We start from the raw sequence: 21,083 nt of genomic DNA on the forward strand, positions 1-21,083 counted from the left end.
TTTTTTTTTTTTTTTTTTAATTTATATATTTGATGATTTCGATCCACTGTCAATCTTTTTATCATTTTTTTGTGTGTGTTTTAGTTTGTGATGATAGTAGTAATTGTGTAACAACAATAATTAATAGATTCATATCGAGGGTAAGTTTGTGATTCTTATTCGATATTTGACGTATTCTAAATTATTTGTTTGGTAAGTAAATGGCAAGTTAATTACAATGTTTTCCCCATAATTCAAAACGGTGTTCACTCATTTCTTTATGATTCAAAACATCCATAATTTATTATTAGGTATTTAGGTTAGTATTATCATGTTTTGTCCAAGTAATTTTAATTCGTTTCATAATTTGCGACATGCGTGACTGAAAATATTAGTATCTTGTGAAAACGTTTTTTTTTTTGTATATTAAGAGTCACGGCATGAATGTTATGTTATACAAATTTCTTACAGTTTTTTTTTTAAATCTACAACACTTCTCATTAAGTTTTGTAAGGACTCTCGATTATTAATTTTGGAAGTCAGTTTCGTTTCATTTTGTTGCTTTAAAATCAACACATTGCTTAAACAAAAACTTTTTTTTTTCTTTTTCTATTCAATAAATCCAACGTCTTAACGTTACATGATTAACTATCTACCATACTAGTTTAACGTCTTCATTTTGTAGCAATTGGTGTGTTTGAGAGACTACTTACATTTGTTCTAAACGAATAAAGATTTCCATTTGTAATAGTTGGTGTTATACATAATATGATCTAATAAGATTTTAAATTATATTAATATAGTAGTATTATATCTACATATTAAAATATAGTTATTGATTTTTAATTTTGTATCAATATATATATATATATAATAATTTTTTTTTCCCAAAGACCATGACTAGGAAATATTGCTTTCATTTATAATGATTGGTGTGTTTGATGAAAGGAATGCGAAGGCAATGACATCGAATTGTTGAACACCGATTATATATATATGTCTTCGAATCGATATTTCACTAAGATATTATTTCCATCGTCAAAATACATTAAAAATACACATCATTATAAATGATAATTAATTATATCTCTTAATCATAAGTCTTTTAAAAATTTTAGACAAACAAAAAAGATTTTTAAAAAATCATAATGTTTAAAATTTTTGTATATCCTCTCTATACTATACATAATAACAGAGTAATTTTAATCAAAAAAAAAAAAAAGATTGTATAATTTTTGAGATTTTTTTTTCCCAAACACAAGTCTGCAAAATCACAAAAACTTGACATAATAAACAAATAAACTTCCCCAAGTATGTATCATATGGTTATATATGCTTCATTTCTCCGAGTAGTCTATGTGATGTTTATTTATTGATTGAGTATAGTAGTATATTGAGTTTTGGTTATGCGATGGACAAAGTAAAAAGACTCTCTCCTTCCATTTATAGTTTTGGTATTCTTCATAGCTTACAGCTATATATTATTACACGCGCGTGAGTTTGTTTGTTTGTTGCATCACTTCATTTCACAATGTCACATGTTATGATTGGTTGTCCCACAATCTTAAAGCCGAACTCTACTCTACATATATAATCAGACGGTACGTACGTTGTAATTCTAGGTTTTGAACATCAAATTCTCTCCCTACCGACACAATGCGTGAAGATACACATACATGTAATAGTTCGTGTTCATGTTTCTAGAAACAAGTCATGATATCTTTTTATCCAAGAGATTAGTATTACACAAAAAAAAAAGCAATATTTTAAACTAACATGTAAAAGGTTAACGAGTCATAAATTTTGGACTCGGACATGGAATCAAAACAATTTTTCTAATTGTATGATACAGCTTTAGTTACTAATTTGTCAAACAAATTCGATCGATTTGATGAAAGTTTTAAATATCTTCTAAGAAATTTTATCTGCAATCTTTTTATTTTTATTTTTTAAACAGAGTTTAATTTTCAAGATATGAAGGCAAGGACTACAACTAGTAATCTTATTTCTATCCCCAGTTTAAATTTATACCATTCCAAAAATTTTCATTTTCCATGAAACCACATTAATAGAACGTATGGGGCTAAAAGAAGATTATCATAGAGAAGGAAAATTCGAAAGGTTTCTCTATACAAATGGAGGAGACAAATGAATCTTTGAAGAATCATACTTGAAGTACTTTTGGTATATAAATCTATATCTCCCTGTCTCTTATATATCAATTCTTTAACTGTGAAAATAGGCTTTCTTCAAAAGAATCATAGACAACGTCATTGGGACGAGCATCAGGTGAATACCAGTTTTGTTTTATAGCTTCTTGTATGAATTCAGTCAGAGAGCTTTGCTTTGGGTTCTACATCGTCTCCATTTGAATGTGGCGCTGCTGCTGTCTCATCGCCTGCATTGTTATTGATCCGCAAACCATCAATGCCTTTGAGTGCGGTTTCATAGTTTGCATTGTCACTCCCGCCACTGAATGGTTCACGGCTACTCGAGTCCACAACTCGTCTTGATGATGATCCTTCTGATCGACCCAAGTTCAAGGATCCAAGTAGCTGAGAGATCACAATGAACATCCCGAATCAAAATATGGTACCCGGGATGGAAAAAAACAGCATGACAAGAAACTTACCAGCTTATCCTTTGCAACTGCAGATTCATTTACAATCTTGTCTTTCTGCTTCTGGGTAAAATCCGGATTTGTTCTCTGGTTTGGGACATCTACAGCAGACAAACACGCCTTAAGTATATACATACACCTATCTGGCTGCATTTTCTTAAAGAAGGATTCAAAAATATACCTGGACGCTTCTCAGAATTGCCGACCGCAGGGTTCAATCCAGAACTAGTTCCAACACCACCATCCTGACAACAGAAACATTGCATTATTCATCTGTGTATGTACATGTATCATGGACGGCGCCCAAAATTAAAAGTATCAAGACTGTACCTGGGGACGAGGTTGAGGGTTTCCAGATTGTGATTGCTGATACTTAAATACTGTCCAGTCAAACACAAAATCAAACTGAAAACCTGGATAAACAAAATACTCATTTGGTGTCAGCAAATGCTTCTGTATGAATTTTAATAGCTTGATAGAAAGAAAGAAGAGATAAAATGAAATGACCTTCACGAATAAAGAGGTTGCGGAATAGTCTCTTCAAATATGCATAGTCTGGCTTATCATCAAACCTAAGTGAGCGGCAGTAATGGAAGTAGGATGCAAACTCTGTAGGATGACCTCTGCATAACGTCTGCAAAGACACTGATGCAAAGTTAAGAGTATTATCTATGATCAACCTTCTCTACTTCATAATCATTTCTTAGTACATGGGACTAGGACTTGTATAAGTTTCGAAAACTGTTCACCAGACAAGAAGAACTTACTTCGATGGAGGTTGAAACCTTCTTTTCGCTGATCTTATCATACTTCTGTTTCTTGTTCCCAGCTTTCAGTCCCTGCCACGGGAGACTAAAAAGAAAACAGGATGTAAGAGATGGATTGGGAGACAAGAAGCGGGATAGAAAGAAAGGTTTACTCAATGATGACTCTCACCTTCCCTTGAGGAAGTACATGAGGATATAACCAAGCGATTCTACATCATCTCTCCGACTTTGCTCTACCAAATGTGTATAAATGTACAGATGAACATAAAGATTGAAATAAGAAAAAAGTAGCCAGGGGAAAGAGAGAATAAGATCCGCGATTAATCAGGAGGGTTTATAGAAAGCTACCGATCCCTAGGTGAGTGTTCAAGCTGGCATACCTCGGAGTCCCAATTAGACTTTTATTCTCCCTGAATAATTCACACGTAAAATGTATGCATAAATAAACCCCAAGTCAGAAAAAAATCAGAATCTGACATCCAAAACCTTATTATGTACCTGTATGGGATGTGTCTATGAGTTGAGCTGTCTCTGTATTTCTTAGCCAAGCCATAGTCTATGATGTATACCTAGAGAAAGAGACTAAATAAAGTAAGATCCCAAAATAAAAGTTGAGACTAACGAAAATATCATAACAGAGTTTATAAAGAAAGATAACCTGATTTGCCCGCCTTCCCAAACCCATGAGGAAATTATCCGGTTTTATATCTCGATGAAGATACGACTTAGAATGGATGAACTCGAGACGATTGATCTGACAGAAAGGTGTAAAACAAAAGGTTCATGGAAAGAAACCCCCAGCACTGAAAGAGTTGCATTGTTAGAAAAAGAGAATGGCATCAATCAATCAAAAAGCATTACCATTTGATCAGCTAGCATAAGAACAGTCTTCAAGCTAAACTTCCTATTGCAATAACCAAACAGATCTTCAAGGCTAGGACCAAGCAAATCCATCACTAATACATTGAAGTCACCCTCTGTGCCATACCATTTCATGTTTGGAATCCCAGCTACATCATTCAACGAGATGAATAAGCCTAACCCGCAAACAAACTATATATAATCAATGAGAATACAAAACAACAGAGAAACATTGCGTACTTACTTCCACCCTGAAGAACTCTATAAATCCTCGACTCATATGACAATTGTGGATGCGCAGTCTTCACACTCTCCTGCACAAAAACCCAAAATTTTAAAAAATCGAGCTTTATCATGATCCAAACCCCCAAATGTTTCGAGTCAGTTCTCCAAAATGGGGACTTTTAAACAGGAGTTTGAAACAACACACTCACAAGTTTAATAGCAACCTCTTCGTTAGTCTGAACATCAGTTCCTGCAATGACAACCAGTCTCAAAAACTTAAGTCTTTACAGACGAAAGTAATTGACCAAAAATGAACCAAAAGAGGGGGAAACGAACGAACGAACCAAGGTAAATCTCTCCGAATGAGCCGCTCCCAATTTTGCGGCCAAGGCGGAACTTATTCCCAAAACGAGGTTCCATCCCCAATTAGAAAAATACCCTAAACTTGTTGTGTTGTTCGTCTTCTACTATGTTGAGCCGATTTCAAACGCGCCGGAGAAAGTGAAGTGAAAATAATTAAAAAAAAAACTAAGAGGGTTTCACAGAGTAGTTGAAATAGGGGAGTGCGTAGGTGAGGAAATTAGTGAGATTCCATGAGATGGGAGCTTTGGTTGGGCAACAAGAACAGGAACAAGGAACAAGGAACAAGGAAGAAGAAAAAGCTGCGCGTGTGCGTGTGTCGCTTAGCCTGTACATATATTTTTATTTTATTTTATTTTATTAAATAAAATACTGAATTTATATATATGTATATATGTATTTATTTTAAGGTTCTTTTGCTAAAAAAAAATACATTTACCTAAATTCCAAAAAATCGCTAAAATAGAGAAATTCGTACGTATTTCAACATTCATAGATCTTTTAATAGAAAACGAAAAAAAATTTACCTACTAGTTACAAAATCTATACTAGTATTTTTGAAATACATTTTTAAACATTTTTAAACTTCAAGATCAATTATAGGTAAAATTTTAAAAGACAGGAAAATCTCTCTATTTAATTCAAATATAGATATTTGATTCTCTTTTCATTGTTATTTGAATTTATATTTAAATTATTTTGAATTATTATATAAAATATTTAGTTTATAAGATTTGTGATTTTTCTGCATATGATGTAATTCAAAAAATTTTAGGCTTGAATTTTTTTGGCAATGGTTTAGTCATAATATAAAGGAGCAGGAAGCTTGATTTAGGGGGTTATTGGTTTAGGATTTAGAAAGAATTTGAATGATTTTAAAAGTTATGTAAAATATGTTGTTATTCAATCAAGACTTTTTAAAACTCTTTAAAAATTTGGTGTTATTGGTTGTGGATTTGTAAAAAGTTATCTAAAATCTTGATAAATCTAGTGTTATTGGATTAAGAGTCTTATAAAGTCATTAAAAGTTTTATGTTATTCAATTAAAACAAAAGAATCATGGATTGTTAATGAATTCAAATTTTGTGTTATTGGTTTAGGATTTTATAACATTTCCTTCATAACAAAAGTCATGAAAACTCTTTCATCAAATAGAAAGATTTTGAAAGATTTTATGAAATATTTTACAAGATTAGGAAACACAAATCAGCAAGATTTAAAATAACTTCCTAAACAATCTCTTATAGAATTCTTCATTTTTACTTTCTAATTTTCTATGATTTAAAAAATCAGCAAGATTTTTAAAAACACAAAGTCATTAAAACTCTTTCTAAATCCTAAACCAATACCTCCCCCTTATCATTTATTCAAATTTAAATTTTTTATTCGGTTATTCTGGTTTCTTTATTTTAAAAAATTTCAAATTATTTTAATATTTATTTTAAATAAATTTTATAAATAGAAATATTTTTAAAATATTATAAATATAAAACATTTAGAAAATTAATAATATTTAAACTTTTATGAATTTCAAATATTATAATTATGTAAAATTTATGAAATGGTTGGATGTGTTAAAATTGATGTACGAGTATAATCCACAGAGCAAAAAAGGTGCAAGTCGATCTCTCGATTTGATCTCCGGTTCTCAATATCCCAATAGAATCTGTTTAGGAAAGATTGTTAGCCTTGATGAATGTGATTCTCTATTCAACTGGTTTTGAGAGCTCGTTTCACAATTTCAATAGATCTAATTTTGAGTTGTGAAGCAAGTGTGTTTGTTTGGGACATGGATCCAAAAATCTGTTATAATCGACGACATTAACTTGCTTGATATAATCGACGACATTAACTTGTTGTACACCTCAAATACATATCTGATATAATCGGCAACATTCACAGTTTCTTATTACAATCCAAATCATGGTTCATTAATTTTTGATATGAACGATTAAAAAGCTTGGTGATGTGGTGTGTTTCTCTGTTTATGTTTTGCATTTTTGGAAAAAGTCTCCTAATTCTAGGTCGGCTTGATTGTGCATGGAGATGGACCGAATGTGGTCACCATTGCTCTGGGAAAGCAGTGTCTTATCGTTCACTTGCGCCAAGTCCTCCAGATTTTTTGTGTTTGTGGTATTTGGAAAATAAAATTTGTGTTGTATTTTTGGAAAAAAAACTAAAATATAGTATTTTGGAAAAAAAAAACTTTGAATGTGGTATTTGAATTCCTCTTTCCTCTTAAAACCCTTTTATTTTATTTTATTTTTTATAACAACCCCTTTTTCTTATTTATTCTTTATTGCCATATAATTAAAACATATCAATTAAAATTAAACTCAATATATTCTCATAATTTATGCTATTTTTTATGGTTTTTTTGGGTTTGGGCCTTGGCCATAATGACCAAACACGGCTTTGCTCTTTTCAATTAAAAACATTAACCCAAATAGGCAAATATAATAAAAAATAAATAAATACAGATATTGTCGCCCTTATAAAAAAAAGTGTCCAGTTAATTCGGTCTGGTCATTTTCTCAAAGCCCTTTTTTCATTTATTTATATATTTTCTTTTCTTCTCTATTTGTCCCCAAAAATCTAGGGTTTTAAGGTTTCTTATCTTCCTCCTCCTCCTCTTCCTCCGCCAGATTCTTTTCTTGCGAAGATGAGCAACGACAAGGACAGCATGAACATGGCCGATCTCACCGCCGGTAACATATTTTACTCTAGACCGAGGCCTTTGTGGGTTCTCTTTTCGTTTTCTTGATTTATTGAAAAAAGCTTCTCTTTTTGTGTTTTGCTTGTAGCTCTTAACGAGGAGGATCGTGCCGGGCTTGTTAATGCTCTTAAGGTGAGTTTTTTTTTTTCTAATTCACGATATGATTTGGGTGTTATGACTATATGTAGATTGGGTTTTAGGGATCGATTTGATTATAAGAGAATTCGAATTTGGTTTTTTAGGGATTGTCTCTGCATCTTAATTTGATTGGTTTGTAAAGTTTTGTGACTTTTTGATAGCTATTGTACTTATTTTCCTGATTTGTGTGTTTGCTGCAGAACAAGTTGCAGAACTTGGCTGGACAACACTCAGACGTCCTTGAGAACTTGACTCCGACTGTCAGGAAGCGTGTCGAGGTTCTAAGAGAGATTCAGGTTAGTAAATTTTCAGCCTTTTTACTTTGTGATCTTTGATTTTGTATTTTGTTTAGATTGCTGTTGTTGTGTTCTGATGATATTTGGTGGAGTGAACAATTGTTTGATTCCTTTTTGTTTTTGTATGAAACCTTTGCAGAACCAATATGATGAGATGGAAGCCAAATTCTTCGAAGAGAGGGCAGCTCTAGAAGCTAAATATCAAAAGCTATACCAGCCTTTGTATACCAAGGTTTGATAACGGTCTTTGATTCTTTGAGCTGCTTATGGTCTTTAATTTCCTATTATTAGACTATCTTTGTAATACATGATGACACCTCAACTGCTGAAAGTTAAAAAATATGACTTCTCTCTGTTGGTACTTCCGTGAATCATTAGGGATGCATGTTCTTTACCTTTTTTTTGGGCATCATTCGTGATTATAACTAATGGTGATGGTTTTCCTCTTTCCTAATTCCCCAATCACATGCAGCGATATGAGATTGTAAACGGTGTGGTTGAAGTTGAAGGCGCAGGGGAAGAAGTAAAATCAGAACAAGGAGAAGAGAAAGCAGCTGAAGGTAATTTTATCAGTTCTTACTCTGAAGTATGTTTATTTTATTAGTTTCTTATGATGATGATGATGAGCACATGGCTTTTGTAAATGATATACAATTGTCTTTCTTCAGAGAAAGGAGTGCCAGATTTCTGGCTTATTGCATTGAAGAACAATGAAATTACTGCTGAGGAGGTTCGTTATTAGATCATTTCTTATTCTTTTTGGGTAATGAATTTGCGATTCTCCTTATCCTTATGTGTATTTTTTTTCCATGGCTTTAGATCACTGAGCGCGATGAAGGGGCTCTCAAGTATCTTAAAGATATCAAGTGGAGTAGGGTTGAAGAACCAAAAGGGTTCAAGCTCGAGTTTTCCTTTGATCAGAACCCTTACTTCAAGAACACTGTCTTGACTAAGACATATCACATGATTGATGAAGATGAGCCTATCCTTGAGAAGGCCCTTGGGTAATCTTTTACTTTATTTAGTATATGCCTTTTTTAATTGTGAAGGCGAGAGAGTCTTTATTGATTGTTAACTGTTGTTGTTCAGGACTGAGATTGAGTGGTATCCTGGCAAGTGTTTGACACAAAAGATTCTAAAAAAGAAGCCAAAGAAAGGATCCAAAAACACTAAGCCGATCACTAAGACTGAGGACTGTGAGAGTTTCTTCAACTTTTTCACTCCACCTCAAGTTCCTGACGACGATGAGGATCTTGATGATGAAATGGTATGTCCATCTCCCGTTGCAGTTTAACTTTTGATTCAGTACGTAAGATTGTGTTAAACGTAAATCTGATCATTGAAATCTTGCACAGGCTGATGAACTCCAAGGCCAAATGGAACACGACTATGATATCGGGTTTGTACCTTTTTATTTCATCTTCAGTTCTCTTCACTTAAATTCTCTCAGTTATAATATCTGAATCTACCTACTGTTTATCCTGTAGATCAACCATAAAAGAAAAGATCATCTCGCACGCTGTGTCATGGTTCACTGGTGAAGCTGTTGAGGCAGATGACCTTGATATGGAGGAGGACGATGATGAGATTGACGAGGATGATGATGAAGAGGACGAGGAAGATGATGAGGATGAGGAGGATGATGATGAGGATGATGACGAGGAGGAAGAAGCTGATCAAGGAAAGAAGAACAAAAAGAGGGTAATTATGTGATATTATTGGTTTACTTTATGTCTCTAACATACAACTAAAAAAAACTCTGAAACTGATTTGGTGGTTTCTCTTTTCTTGTTCGTTTTATTTTGCAGTCATCAGCTGGACACAAGGTTTAAACAATCAACCAATCTCAACAGTTGGATATATGTTTCTTGGTTGATAATCCAACGACTGTCACTAACCAGAGGTCTCTATTTTTTTTTAATAAACAGAAGGCAGGAAGAAGTCAAGTTGCGGAAGGTCAAACAGGTGAGAGGCCACCGGAATGTAAACAGCAGTGAAGAATCTGAAGAAAAAAGAGTGTGAGGTCTTTGAGTTTGAGCCGAGGTTGTGTTTCTTTAGTTTGCGCAGTCATGGTCCGGTTTTATTATATATCAAGTTTTGGGTGGTTGGTTTGTTGAAAAAAAAAAAAAATTGGTTCTTCGGTTGGGTTTGGTCAAGTCTTTGATTTTTCATTTGTAATATTTTTATGAATTTGTTTTAAGTTATAATATTTATGTCGTTCTGGTCAGATTTCAATCCAATTTAATTTATTTTCGACAATGAAAAATAACTTGGTTTATTCAAATTGGTTTTGGTCAGAAACTATGTACTTAAAATGATCATTATTAATCAGTTCATGAATTAACCTAAACCGGTGAATATAATTTATCAATAATATACATAAACGAACCAATGAGCCGGTTTAAACGTCGGTTTGAGCTAAGAAAGACAGAAGACAAAACATGTAAGCCGGCGACTTTGGTAAAAAAACCGATCAAAAAGGTTAGAAAGGAGGAGGGAAACAAAGTCCTAAAACCCTAAAAACTCTTCCTTTTTTTATTTTTTTCTCCAGTTCATAAAAGTGTGTCTTCTGGGTAGTTCGAATTTTCCTTTTTTTTTTTTTTTTCTTTTTTTTGGTATTCTTCGTTTTTTCTTTACCTGTGGTTTAATAAAAGTGGAGAAGAAGCTTTAGTACTTCTCTATGGCGAGATTACTCCGAAACGTGTCTTCTCTGAGACGGACTCTGTTCTCGTCAGAGGTATTTATATACTTTATTTTTCTCACTTGGGTCTTGCCAGAAATTAAGAAAACTCTGTTACTGTCGTTTTCGTTGCTTATTTTGAGTGTGTGTTTTGGTTAATCCCATATTCGTAAAAACAATCCCAAATTATGTCTCTTTTGTCTGATTTCGTTCTCTTACTGTTTGGATTGGTAAATTAATTGAGAAGGGTTGGTTGGTTCCATGGGGTTTTGCAGGTATTTAATAGCACTGTGGTTGGAACATCGTTTCAGCTTCGGGGCTTTGCTGCCAAAGGTGGATTGTCTTAAAGCTTGCTTTTTTACCTGTGTCTGAATCGATCTTACTGAAATTGGTTTTTGATTTTGATGAAGACTAAAGCCAAATCCGTTTTCTATTATGATTGCTTAGCTTTTCATTATGGTTGTTACAATTGAGGTTTTTACTGTGCAATTTCTTTTCTTTTGAAGCTAAAAAGAAGAGTAAGTCAGATGGAAATGGATCATCATCTGAGGAAGGTATGTCCAAAAAGGAGATTGCTTTGCAGCAAGCACTTGATCAGATTACAAGTTCATTTGGCAAAGGCTCGATAATGTGGCTCGGTCGTGCTGTTTCTCCTAGAAATGTTCCTGTTTTCTCTACCGGATCTTTTGCCCTCGATGTAGCATTGGGAGTCGGTGGCCTTCCTAAGGTATATATTTATCTCTCTTGGTGATATTGTGATTTAGTGTTTTCTTAGGTTGGTTCTGTTTCGATGTTTAGCTTTGTTTAATTGAGATTTATGTATCTCTTTGAAGAGTCTAATAATATTGGTCTCCCCATTGTGATTTTCCATAGGGGCGTGTTGTGGAGATATATGGTCCTGAAGCATCGGGAAAGACTACACTTGCTCTTCATGTTATTGCAGAAGCACAAAAACAAGGAGGTTGTTACACGTTTCTTTTAACTCGTCAGCAATGTTCTTTATATTGTATTTAGTATCCTAAAGAAAGTTCTCTTTGCATACAGGAACCTGTGTCTTTGTAGATGCTGAGCATGCTCTTGATTCATCACTTGCTAAGGCTATCGGTGTAAATACTGAAAACCTACTTCTATCGCAGCCTGATTGTGGTGAACAGGCCCTTAGTCTTGTGGACACTTTAATCCGAAGTGGTTCAGTTGATGTTATTGTAGTTGACAGTGTAAGTAAGGTGATTTATATGGGATGGATAACTGGTTTGATGCTTTTGCTTTGGGATCTATTATTTTGCTCTCTCATGAATTCCATGTGATTTTGTTTCACAGGTGGCTGCTCTTGTACCTAAAGGAGAACTCGAAGGTGAGATGGGTGATGCCCATATGGCTATGCAAGCCAGATTGATGAGCCAAGCTTTGCGTAAATTGAGCCATTCTTTATCGTTATCGCAAACACTTCTCATCTTTATAAATCAGGTAAAAGACAACTTTAGTAGCTGAGATTTGTTGAAAAGTTCCTCTTATGTGAATGTTTTATTTACAGGTGAGATCAAAACTATCTACGTTTGGAGGATTTGGAGGTCCAACAGAAGTTACCTGTGGTGGAAATGCTTTGAAGTTTTATGCTTCTATGCGTTTGAACATTAAGCGAATTGGACTTATCAAGAAAGGCGAAGAGGTAAACATCCGAAACCCGCTTACGCATTATGTGTTCCAAGCTCTTATCTTACGACCTGTCTTATGTTCGTGATGTGTGTCTCTTTAAATGTTGTCTACAAACTGCATTTGCTAGTGTTTGAAACCCTGAGATTGTATGCCTTTTGTGCAGACAACGGGAAGTCAAGTCTCGGTGAAGATAGTGAAGAACAAACTCGCTCCACCATTTAGGACTGCTCAGTTTGAGCTTGAATTCGGCAAAGGAATCTGCAAGGTCACTGAGATAATCGACCTGAGCATAAAGCACAAGTTCATCGCGAAGAACGGAACATTCTACAATCTCAATGGTAAAAACTACCATGGGAAAGAGGCCTTAAAGAAATTCCTGAGACAGAACGAATCTGATCAAGAAGAGCTCATGAAGAAGCTCCAAGACAAACTCATCGCCGATGAAGCTGCAGATAAGGAATCTGAATCTGAACCTGAGGATGAAGATTCCCTGAGAGTTGTGGTTTCACCTGACAACACAGATGATGATGAATCAACAGCTCCTGTTGTTGCCACTGCTGCTGGAGTGGTTGGTGAAGCAACCTGATCAGAGGCGTCCGGTTTAGTATAATATTTTTCCTTTGGCCTAGAGTTTTTTCGGTTTAATCTGGTTTGGATTCGGTTTCCGGCTCCTCATGTAATTTTTGTGCGAGTTAAAATCACATTTACATATTTAATCGTTTGATGTGGGTGATACATTTTTGTAATTTTTATAGGAAAATTTTAATGTTTAACATTTAAATCTCATTGATCAATTTTATAGGTTCTTGTTTTCGGATAAGGAAAAATATATCATTGAGAAAAACCAATTTTTTTTTTTTATTTATTAAGCAGTCTACGAGACTACAAAAGTAAAAGCATTCTATTTCTGTTAGAGAATTATAGACTTAAAAAGTTAATCAAAATATGTCTTGCCCTGGAGATAACAGTTTCTTGGGATCGAACAGCTCTTTCTTCTTTGAAAAATCATTCCATTTTGATCCAAAATGCTCAATCCAATCTTCTTTTTTGGTGTAATGCATTAGATATTGCTTAATCTTGATACCTNGCGAAGAGGTAAACTTCCGAACCCCGCTTACACATTATGATGGGTTCCATGCTCTTATGACCTGTCATATGTTCGTGATGTGTGTTTAAATGATCACTTAAGTTTTTTTATTTGCTCCTTAGTTTCGAACAAAACTGACCTTCAGAATAACTTAATGTTGTCTACAAACTGCTAGTGTTTGAAACCATGAGATTGTATGCTTTTGTGCAGACAACGGGAAGTCAAGTCTCGGTGAAGATAGTGAAGAACAAACTCGCTCCACCATTTAGGACTGCTCAGTTTGAGCTTGAATTCGGCAAAGGAATCTGCAAGGTCACTGAGATAATCGACCTGAGCATAAAGCACAAGTTCATCGCGAAGAACGGAACATTCTACAATCTCAATGGTAAAAACTACCATGGGAAAGAGGCCTTAAAGAAATTCCTGAGACAGAACGAATCTGATCAAGAAGAGCTCATGAAGAAGCTCCAAGACAAACTCATCGCCGATGAAGCTGCAGATAAGGAATCTGAATCTGAACCTGAGGATGAAGATTCCCTGAGAGTTGTGGTTTCACCTGACAACACAGATGATGATGAATCAACAGCTCCTGTTGTTGCCACTGCTGCTGGAGTGGTTGGTGAAGCAACCTGATCAGAGGCGTCCGGTTTAGTATAATATTTTTCCTTTGGCCTAGAGTTTTTTCGGTTTAATCTGGTTTGGATTCGGTTTCCGGCTCCTCATGTAATTTTTGTGCGAGTTAAAATCACATTTACATATTTAATCGTTTGATGTGGGTGATACATTTTTGTAATTTTTATAGGAAAATTTTAATGTTTAACATTTAAATCTCATTGATCAATTTTATAGGTTCTTGTTTTCGGATAAGGAAAAATATATCATTGAGAAAAACCAATTTTTTTTTTTTATTTATTAAGCAGTCTACGAGACTACAAAAGTAAAAGCATTCTATTTCTGTTAGAGAATTATAGACTTAAAAAGTTAATCAAAATATGTCTTGCCCTGGAGATAACAGTTTCTTGGGATCGAACAGCTCTTTCTTCTTTGAAAAATCATTCCATTTTGATCCAAAATGCTCAATCCAATCTTCTTTTTTGGTGTAATGCATTAGATATTGCTTAATCTTGATACCTGAATCCTTACAAAACCTAATTATCTTCTCGTTAACGCTCTCCATTTCTTGCAAATTCTGTGGAGTAGCCGATTGTAGTAGTCCGATGACATAGATAACATCTTCATCGACCTCTGGTATCATCGCCGACATACGATTGTTCCATCTAACAATAATAACAACAACAAATCATTTCATCAAAGTTTGATCTCTACTTGTTGTTCTTCTTGGAGATAAATCCGAATAGAGAGGAATGAACGTACTTATTCCGGTTAATGGGATAGAGGAGAGCGAGTCCCGAAGCTGATTTTTGCTTAGAAAGAATGTTTTTGACAGCACCCTCATGAAAATCGAGAATACGAGATTTAGGGACGTAAAGGTTAAGCCATGGATGAGGAACTTCCCATAATCCCAATGATCTAAGTTTATTTTCTTCGACTTGTACACGGTTCAAGAAATCGAAGTAGGTCACGTCGTGCATTGATATGAACCCGGGCAAGTAACTTTGGCTTTTATTGAGTTTGTCAATCACCTACAAACTCAATAAATGATATTTAGTTGGTCTCTGAATTACGAATCTATAGACAATATATGGTGATGTATGTGGTGATGATGATGATGATGATGATGATGATGTGTCTGTGTGTGTGTATGTGGTGCAATGATGATGTGAATGTGATCAAGATGGTGAACAAGTGAGCGAGTATCAACGCATAACCAAAGTAGTAACACTTAAAATGACGTATGTAGATCATGAGAAGATTAAGTGGTATATATATGTTAATGTAGTGCAGTAAATATCATATAAATTTCTTATGGTATGATCGAGAGGTGATGATGAATATGTAAATGTGTAGTACCGTGTGGATGATGGGAAGATTGGGATCATCATAATACTTGGCTGCTTCGAGAACGTAGATGATACCGTGCTTCTTCACTAAATCAGCGACTTTAGATTGATCGGACGGTGGGAAAAAAGAAGTGTCAACTACGCCGTTTGACATAAATATTTGGCCTTCTAAATAGTCAACTCCACTATCATTGGCCATTGATATCAAACGTTCTTGGTCCTTTGTAAAAGCTGTGAAGTCACTGTAGAGCATCCGAAACCATTTGGCCTACAAAATTTTATTTGGAAAAAAAAAAAACTCCCTTTAATTTATTATACACAAAAAAAAATTAAGTCTATTATTTTCACATTTTTCAACGTCGTGAACAGTTGAAAATAAAACAGAACGTCATCGTATATTATTATTGTGACCAAATCAGTTTTACTAGTGATCTGACGTTATGTTTAAAATGATAACCAATTATAGTGTTAACCACGGTTGTAAGATTCTAGTTAGTCAACAAACTTACCATTAATACCCAAAGACTATACTATATAGTATTTTACCAAACGTTGGAGTATATTTGACTAATTGAGGAGCTTCACTCTTATAGACAAGGATTATATGTTGACATCAAAAAGATTTGCACGCATAAGACAAGATTGGACAACAAGTCCTAGGAATATAAAGTATACATAATGAAATAAGCCATATCTTATTTATTCAATGCATAGATTTTGTTCAAATTTAAGCCTTTTGACCTGAAGCTGAATTCCAAATTCCTACCAAATTAATTGTACACCTAATTTTAGTTTTCGGATACCATCTAACAAAGCTTCATAATTTGTGATCCATACGTCTCTAACTCTCTTAGTGTAAAGTCATAACATAAATAGACATTATCCGATTTATAAATAGACGTAATTATTTTCCATCCCGGTTTTGTTCAGGTAACTTATGACTAAATGATATATACAAAAAAATAAAGAAGTCTTAATAACATTTTCGCATAAAAATACTGAAATCATCTTTTTTTTTTGCGAAAATTATGAATATACCACTTATCAATGCTGGCATATATATTCACACAAAGTTTACATGATTATTATTGGATACCCATTTATATACTAGTGTTACTCTATCCTAGTTTTTTTTAAAAGGCTGTGGAAACAATTCTTCTTGTTCTAAATGACTAAAACTGCTAAAATTTAAGTCTGATTTGCATAGTTTTCATCTTTTCATAACGAAGCTTTCTTTCATAAATGACATTTTCTATTTTATCTCAATGAAAATCATAAGAAAATCAAACTCTTGCAAAAGATTCATTTTCTATTTACTAAAAAATTGTATCAAATAGAAATTGAAAGGTAACTACTAATAAAAATTGGGCCATATATGAATGTTGACCAAATAAACAGATATATTCAATGAATATAAAATAATTGGTAAGATGAGATAATACGTACCCTTTTAGGTGCATGGTCTAAAACAATTCTGGCTCTCGTTATAATTCCAAATTGACCCAAACCTCCTAACACTCCATAGAACAATTCTGAGTTTAGCTTTGGCGAGCATGTCAACAGTTCACCTTTCCCTGAAATAAATATATTAAATATCAAGCAAAAATTATGTTTAAAAACTCCGTACGTATAATAATATTTAAAGAAAGATTTGCAACAAGTCATGATTTAAATTTTCAAACAAACCACTACCACATGATTAAAATTTTGCCACCTTATGGGTTGAGAAATGATATATTTAAAAATTCTATATGTATTTTGTTTGTAAAAACATTCATTATGAGTTATGCTCTCATACAGTTCACGTTAATTTATACAAATTATGGTGTGCATAAGTGTATTCCTTCAAATAAAATTTCAACCCAAGAAAAAAAATGTCCCTTCCAAAAATGTAGGTTACCGTCATATGAATGTTGCTGGTGAAAATGTCAACCAACATAGTTATTTTAATTCGTTGACCTATTATTGTAATTTGATTGTAGCTGAAAAACTGAAAAAGGAAAGAAACAACAAAAAATCTAGAAAACCGAAAAGTTCCATATGCATGCGTCATGCATGTTTGTGCATTACAAAAATCCAAATTATCACGCTACCAATTGTGGTTAATCAGTCTTAATTATATCTATTAATTCACGACAAAATGTCTTATGTGTGTATGCTTCATTTCGTAGGAAATACAAAAGTTCCTTGAAACAATATATATATATATATATATCTTAGATGCGTTACGCATTTTGTTTTTCGAAGATTCCATATTGCGTGTGGTGCAAAAAGTTTTGCCGAACTATAAAATCTTAAACATTAAACATATGGTACACCAAAAGTACTATATTTTTTTTTTTAAATGTATCAAATTAGTTTAGAAGATGCGTACCAGTTATAACGTCCAACTCAAGGACGTTACTAATAAGAGGACCGTTTCGAAACACTTGACCACCGATTCCGCCATTTGACAGCGTTCCTCCGACGCTTATATGCAAGTAATCTGTCCAACAAACCGGCGAAACACCTTTCTCCGCCGTCTTTTTCAACACATCCACCCACAACGTCCCCGCCGCCACGTCAGCATACTTCTTGTCTTTCGAAACCACCACGTCAGAGAGACATGTCATGTTGACGACGACTCCTCCCGAGACGGAGGCTTGGCCTTTCAAGGAGTGGCCTTGGCCGCGAGCCGCCACTTGGAACGTTATTTTTCCGTTCGCGGCGTAGTGGAGGAGACGAGATATATCGGAGGATGAGGAGGGGCAGATTACGCCGCCGGGAGTGACGGTGGTGATGTTTCCGAAGTCTTGAGAGGCGGCGGAGATGGTGGAAGGATCGGTTAAAAGGGTGAGGTTAAGGGATTTAGGTAAATCAATTCTAATGTCTTTGGATGATTTGGTGAAGCTCGAGAATAAACAAACCAAAACTGTGATTAGAGTGATCATTAGACGAAGATTAGCCATTTTTTTTTCTCTCGCTTTAATCGGAACTTGAAGAAGAGAACTTTCACTTAAATAAATAGCGATATTAATTTGTTGTATATATATGGATATCCTATTCCTATATACCAACTTGCGGAAGATTTAGCCATATATAATTATGGCAAATAATATACGTAACATTAAATTTTGAAGTCAAAATGAAGATCTCAAATTACTTTAAAAAGAGTGAAATATTTAATATTTTTTTAACTCTTTGAATCCTTGGAGAAAAAAGATTAAGCACATCCCCATATTTTTTTTTTTTGGTAAAAAAGAGTGAGCACATCCCCATATTTAGATATTTCATAAAGATAAAAATAAGTTTTGACTATATTTATGGCATATTTAACTATATTCTCTACCAAAAAATTCTTAGGTTCGTCGAGAAAAAATATAAAAGAGTCAAACTGAATTAAAAAAGCTTCCGGTAATGTGCCCATGAACATAAACCTACCACCGAGTCATATATGAGATCCTAGAGGGGAGAAAAGTCGTGTAGGTCAAGGAGTGTATCCTGTTGTGAATGATTCGGTTGAAACTAAGCTCCCGATTGGAGCCCGAATCTTGGCTGGCCAATGCCCAATGGGCAGTCTCCTTGACACTGATTTGGATTGGATGGACAGTTTTGAAAGTGAAGAGCGGCACACAAGTGATGATGAGTCTTGTGATGAGCTTGGAGACACTAGCTAGACTCAAACAGAACAAATTAATTAAGGTTTTTGCTTCTTTTAATCAAAACATTAAAAAAAAAAACATATATTGCTGTTGACTAAGAGGAGACTTGTAAAGGCTTAGGGACACAAACTCTCCAGCATCTCATCAAAGAAAGATAGAAAGAAATCTAATGCAGCATTCGATCGTATTGCTGTTGGCCTCATAATGAGACATATTTTGAATTTTTTCTTCCTTCGGCACCAGCTGAATGTATTCACTGGATAAGTTGTGGGGCAAAGTAGATAGCTAGCGGAACTGACTTGGCTATAATGATCGCCTATACAAATATGTAGAGTACAAGATACAAATATGTAGAGTACAAGAGAACCAGGTTAAACACATGGGATGCGTTTGGACTAGAAAGATATAGCCCAATATTGCCCTCAAATTAGAGCGTAAAGATCACAAATGCTCAAATTGCTATGTAAATTATTGAAATTGAACACTCCATTTAGAAATCCTCGTCTACCACCAATTACACCCTGTAAAATCGCTAGGTCCATCTTCTTCGCCTCGATTAATGACTAATCCCTGCCTAACACATATTATCTACTTATATCTGTCTAATTTGATTATAACCCAACTAATCCGATTATTCCCAGCTTAATTTTTTGTTTACCGATTATTTTTGGAGCCAATATATAAATCAAATATTTATTTTTCTTTGTTATCTAACCATTCAATTTAAGAGTTTGTGATGTTTTATAATAACTAATGTACAAACTCTTAATGAAAATCGTAAAATTTTATTTTAAAATTATTTTTTTATTTGTTTACCATAATTTTAAAAACAATACTATAGTTATATATTTTATTTGGTATTTTTCCTTTTAAGTTTTAACAGTTTGGTGTAACACTGCCAGTGTTTATGAATAAATTATTTTAAAATGAATAAATTATTTTAAAATGAGACGATATATGATTATGTAGAACTGAGTATTTACAAAATTTAGAATTAATAATTAACTGTATATTTTCCTTAATCTCTTTTTCTATATTTTTTTAGAATTAATAACTTAAAATTAAAAATAAGTAAGTAATATTATAATTTTGAATTTTATGAAATATATATATATATATATAATCTTCTTATAATTATTTTAAAAACTTTATATTTTTTTTTATAAATTCTGTTATATTTGATAATTATCTTTTTACTTTATTAATATTTTTTAAAACAAAATAATAAAATTCCACATGAACTTTTACATATGTCTAAATCTGAGATTGATAACTTGACACATGTCAAAATCTTGTTAATGACTAACTTTCAAAACCCAACTTTATATAATAAGATATGATTACAATCATGAACAAATAAATATCAAAACTTACAAACCTAGATGTTATATAACATTGTAATCAAGTAATTGAATAAAGTTTAAAGTAGTGTAATGGCTAACGTTAATAATGAGTAATGTGTGAGGTAGTGAGTTTGATTCCTAGTAGACAGAAAATAATTTTTTTTCTTAAAAAGATGAGGGGTAAGAGAAAGAGAGCTCGAAGGAGGATTTGGAACAAAAAGAGAAAGAGAGCTCCAAAGAGGATTTGGTTGAGGAAGAAGAGAGCGCTGCTGAGGACAGTAATGGAGAAGAGAGCCGTGAGGAGGTTGAGGAGGAAGTTCCCTCGAAGAAATCTGAGGAGAAGCAGATTATATGTGTTTCTGGCAAAAATAACCTTAGGACCAAAAATGCACCAACTCATAAGAAACTTTACCTTTCAAACAAACCTTATATACCTTCAATGGACAAACATTTTTCTTTATATTATTTTGTTTCTGCAATTTAGATCATTGCTAATTTTTAGACTCAACTCAATATTAACACTTTTTTTTTTCCTATTTTACAACAGCTGAAGAAGGTTAATATCAAACAAACAATTTATTTTAAGGTATGTTGACTTTTGATTTTGGTGAACTAAAAGTATTTGAACACATATGTTTCTTTTATGGTATGATCACTTTTTATTTTTTACCAACATAAGTCCCTTGCATGATTGTACATTTCTACTCAAAATTGGTTTCTTTGTAAGTAAGTGAAGAAAAAGGAAAAGATATG

The 21,083-nt window shown here is 33.6% G+C and overlaps 4 protein-coding genes across 5 annotated transcripts; 2 read left to right on the forward strand and 2 right to left on the reverse strand.

The window, feature by feature from the left end:
• Window positions 2,058–5,122, reverse strand: LOC104747881 (casein kinase 1-like protein 5). The gene is made up of 14 exons (XM_010469591.2): window positions 4,797–5,122; window positions 4,662–4,702; window positions 4,472–4,541; window positions 4,228–4,376; window positions 4,025–4,120; window positions 3,865–3,935; window positions 3,715–3,776; window positions 3,536–3,599; window positions 3,367–3,451; window positions 3,107–3,233; window positions 2,930–3,012; window positions 2,781–2,844; window positions 2,612–2,700; window positions 2,058–2,534 (listed from the first exon to the last, which is right to left on the reverse strand). Exons 1-14 carry the CDS (start codon window positions 4,870–4,872, stop codon window positions 2,307–2,309), a joined length of 1,305 nt encoding a protein of 434 aa, XP_010467893.1. The 5' UTR covers window positions 4,873–5,122; the 3' UTR covers window positions 2,058–2,306.
• LOC104747882 (nucleosome assembly protein 1;2) lies at window positions 7,361–10,213 on the forward strand. The gene is made up of 12 exons (XM_010469592.1): window positions 7,361–7,520; window positions 7,617–7,660; window positions 7,867–7,962; window positions 8,102–8,194; window positions 8,435–8,522; window positions 8,631–8,692; window positions 8,782–8,966; window positions 9,052–9,229; window positions 9,318–9,361; window positions 9,450–9,663; window positions 9,771–9,788; window positions 9,891–10,213. The coding sequence occupies exons 1-12, from the start codon at window positions 7,475–7,477 to the stop codon at window positions 9,957–9,959; spliced, it is 1,137 nt and encodes a 378-aa protein (XP_010467894.1). The 5' UTR covers window positions 7,361–7,474; the 3' UTR covers window positions 9,960–10,213.
• Window positions 10,434–13,071, forward strand: LOC104747883 (DNA repair protein recA homolog 3, mitochondrial-like). 2 transcript variants are annotated; one of them, XM_010469593.2, is made up of 8 exons: window positions 10,434–10,699; window positions 10,918–10,975; window positions 11,149–11,369; window positions 11,516–11,603; window positions 11,687–11,868; window positions 11,963–12,109; window positions 12,177–12,311; window positions 12,462–13,071. In XM_010469593.2, exons 1-8 carry the CDS (start codon window positions 10,643–10,645, stop codon window positions 12,882–12,884), a joined length of 1,311 nt encoding a protein of 436 aa, XP_010467895.1. In that variant the 5' UTR covers window positions 10,434–10,642; the 3' UTR covers window positions 12,885–13,071. The 2 variants fall into 2 exon arrangements, with proteins under 2 accessions (XP_010467895.1, XP_010467896.1); XM_010469594.2 differs by having other exon boundaries at window positions 10,435–10,699; window positions 11,687–11,859.
• LOC104747884 (cytokinin dehydrogenase 2-like) lies at window positions 13,157–18,493 on the reverse strand. Its single transcript, XM_010469595.2, has 6 exons — window positions 17,721–18,493; window positions 16,793–16,920; window positions 15,357–15,614; window positions 14,760–15,028; window positions 14,517–14,662; window positions 13,157–13,382 (listed from the first exon to the last, which is right to left on the reverse strand). The coding sequence occupies exons 1-6, from the start codon at window positions 18,292–18,294 to the stop codon at window positions 13,237–13,239; spliced, it is 1,521 nt and encodes a 506-aa protein (XP_010467897.1). The 5' UTR covers window positions 18,295–18,493; the 3' UTR covers window positions 13,157–13,236.

Source organism: Camelina sativa, chromosome 15, assembly GCF_000633955.1.
Source record: "Camelina sativa cultivar DH55 chromosome 15, Cs, whole genome shotgun sequence".
NCBI classification, from domain to species: domain Eukaryota; kingdom Viridiplantae; phylum Streptophyta; class Magnoliopsida; order Brassicales; family Brassicaceae; genus Camelina; species Camelina sativa.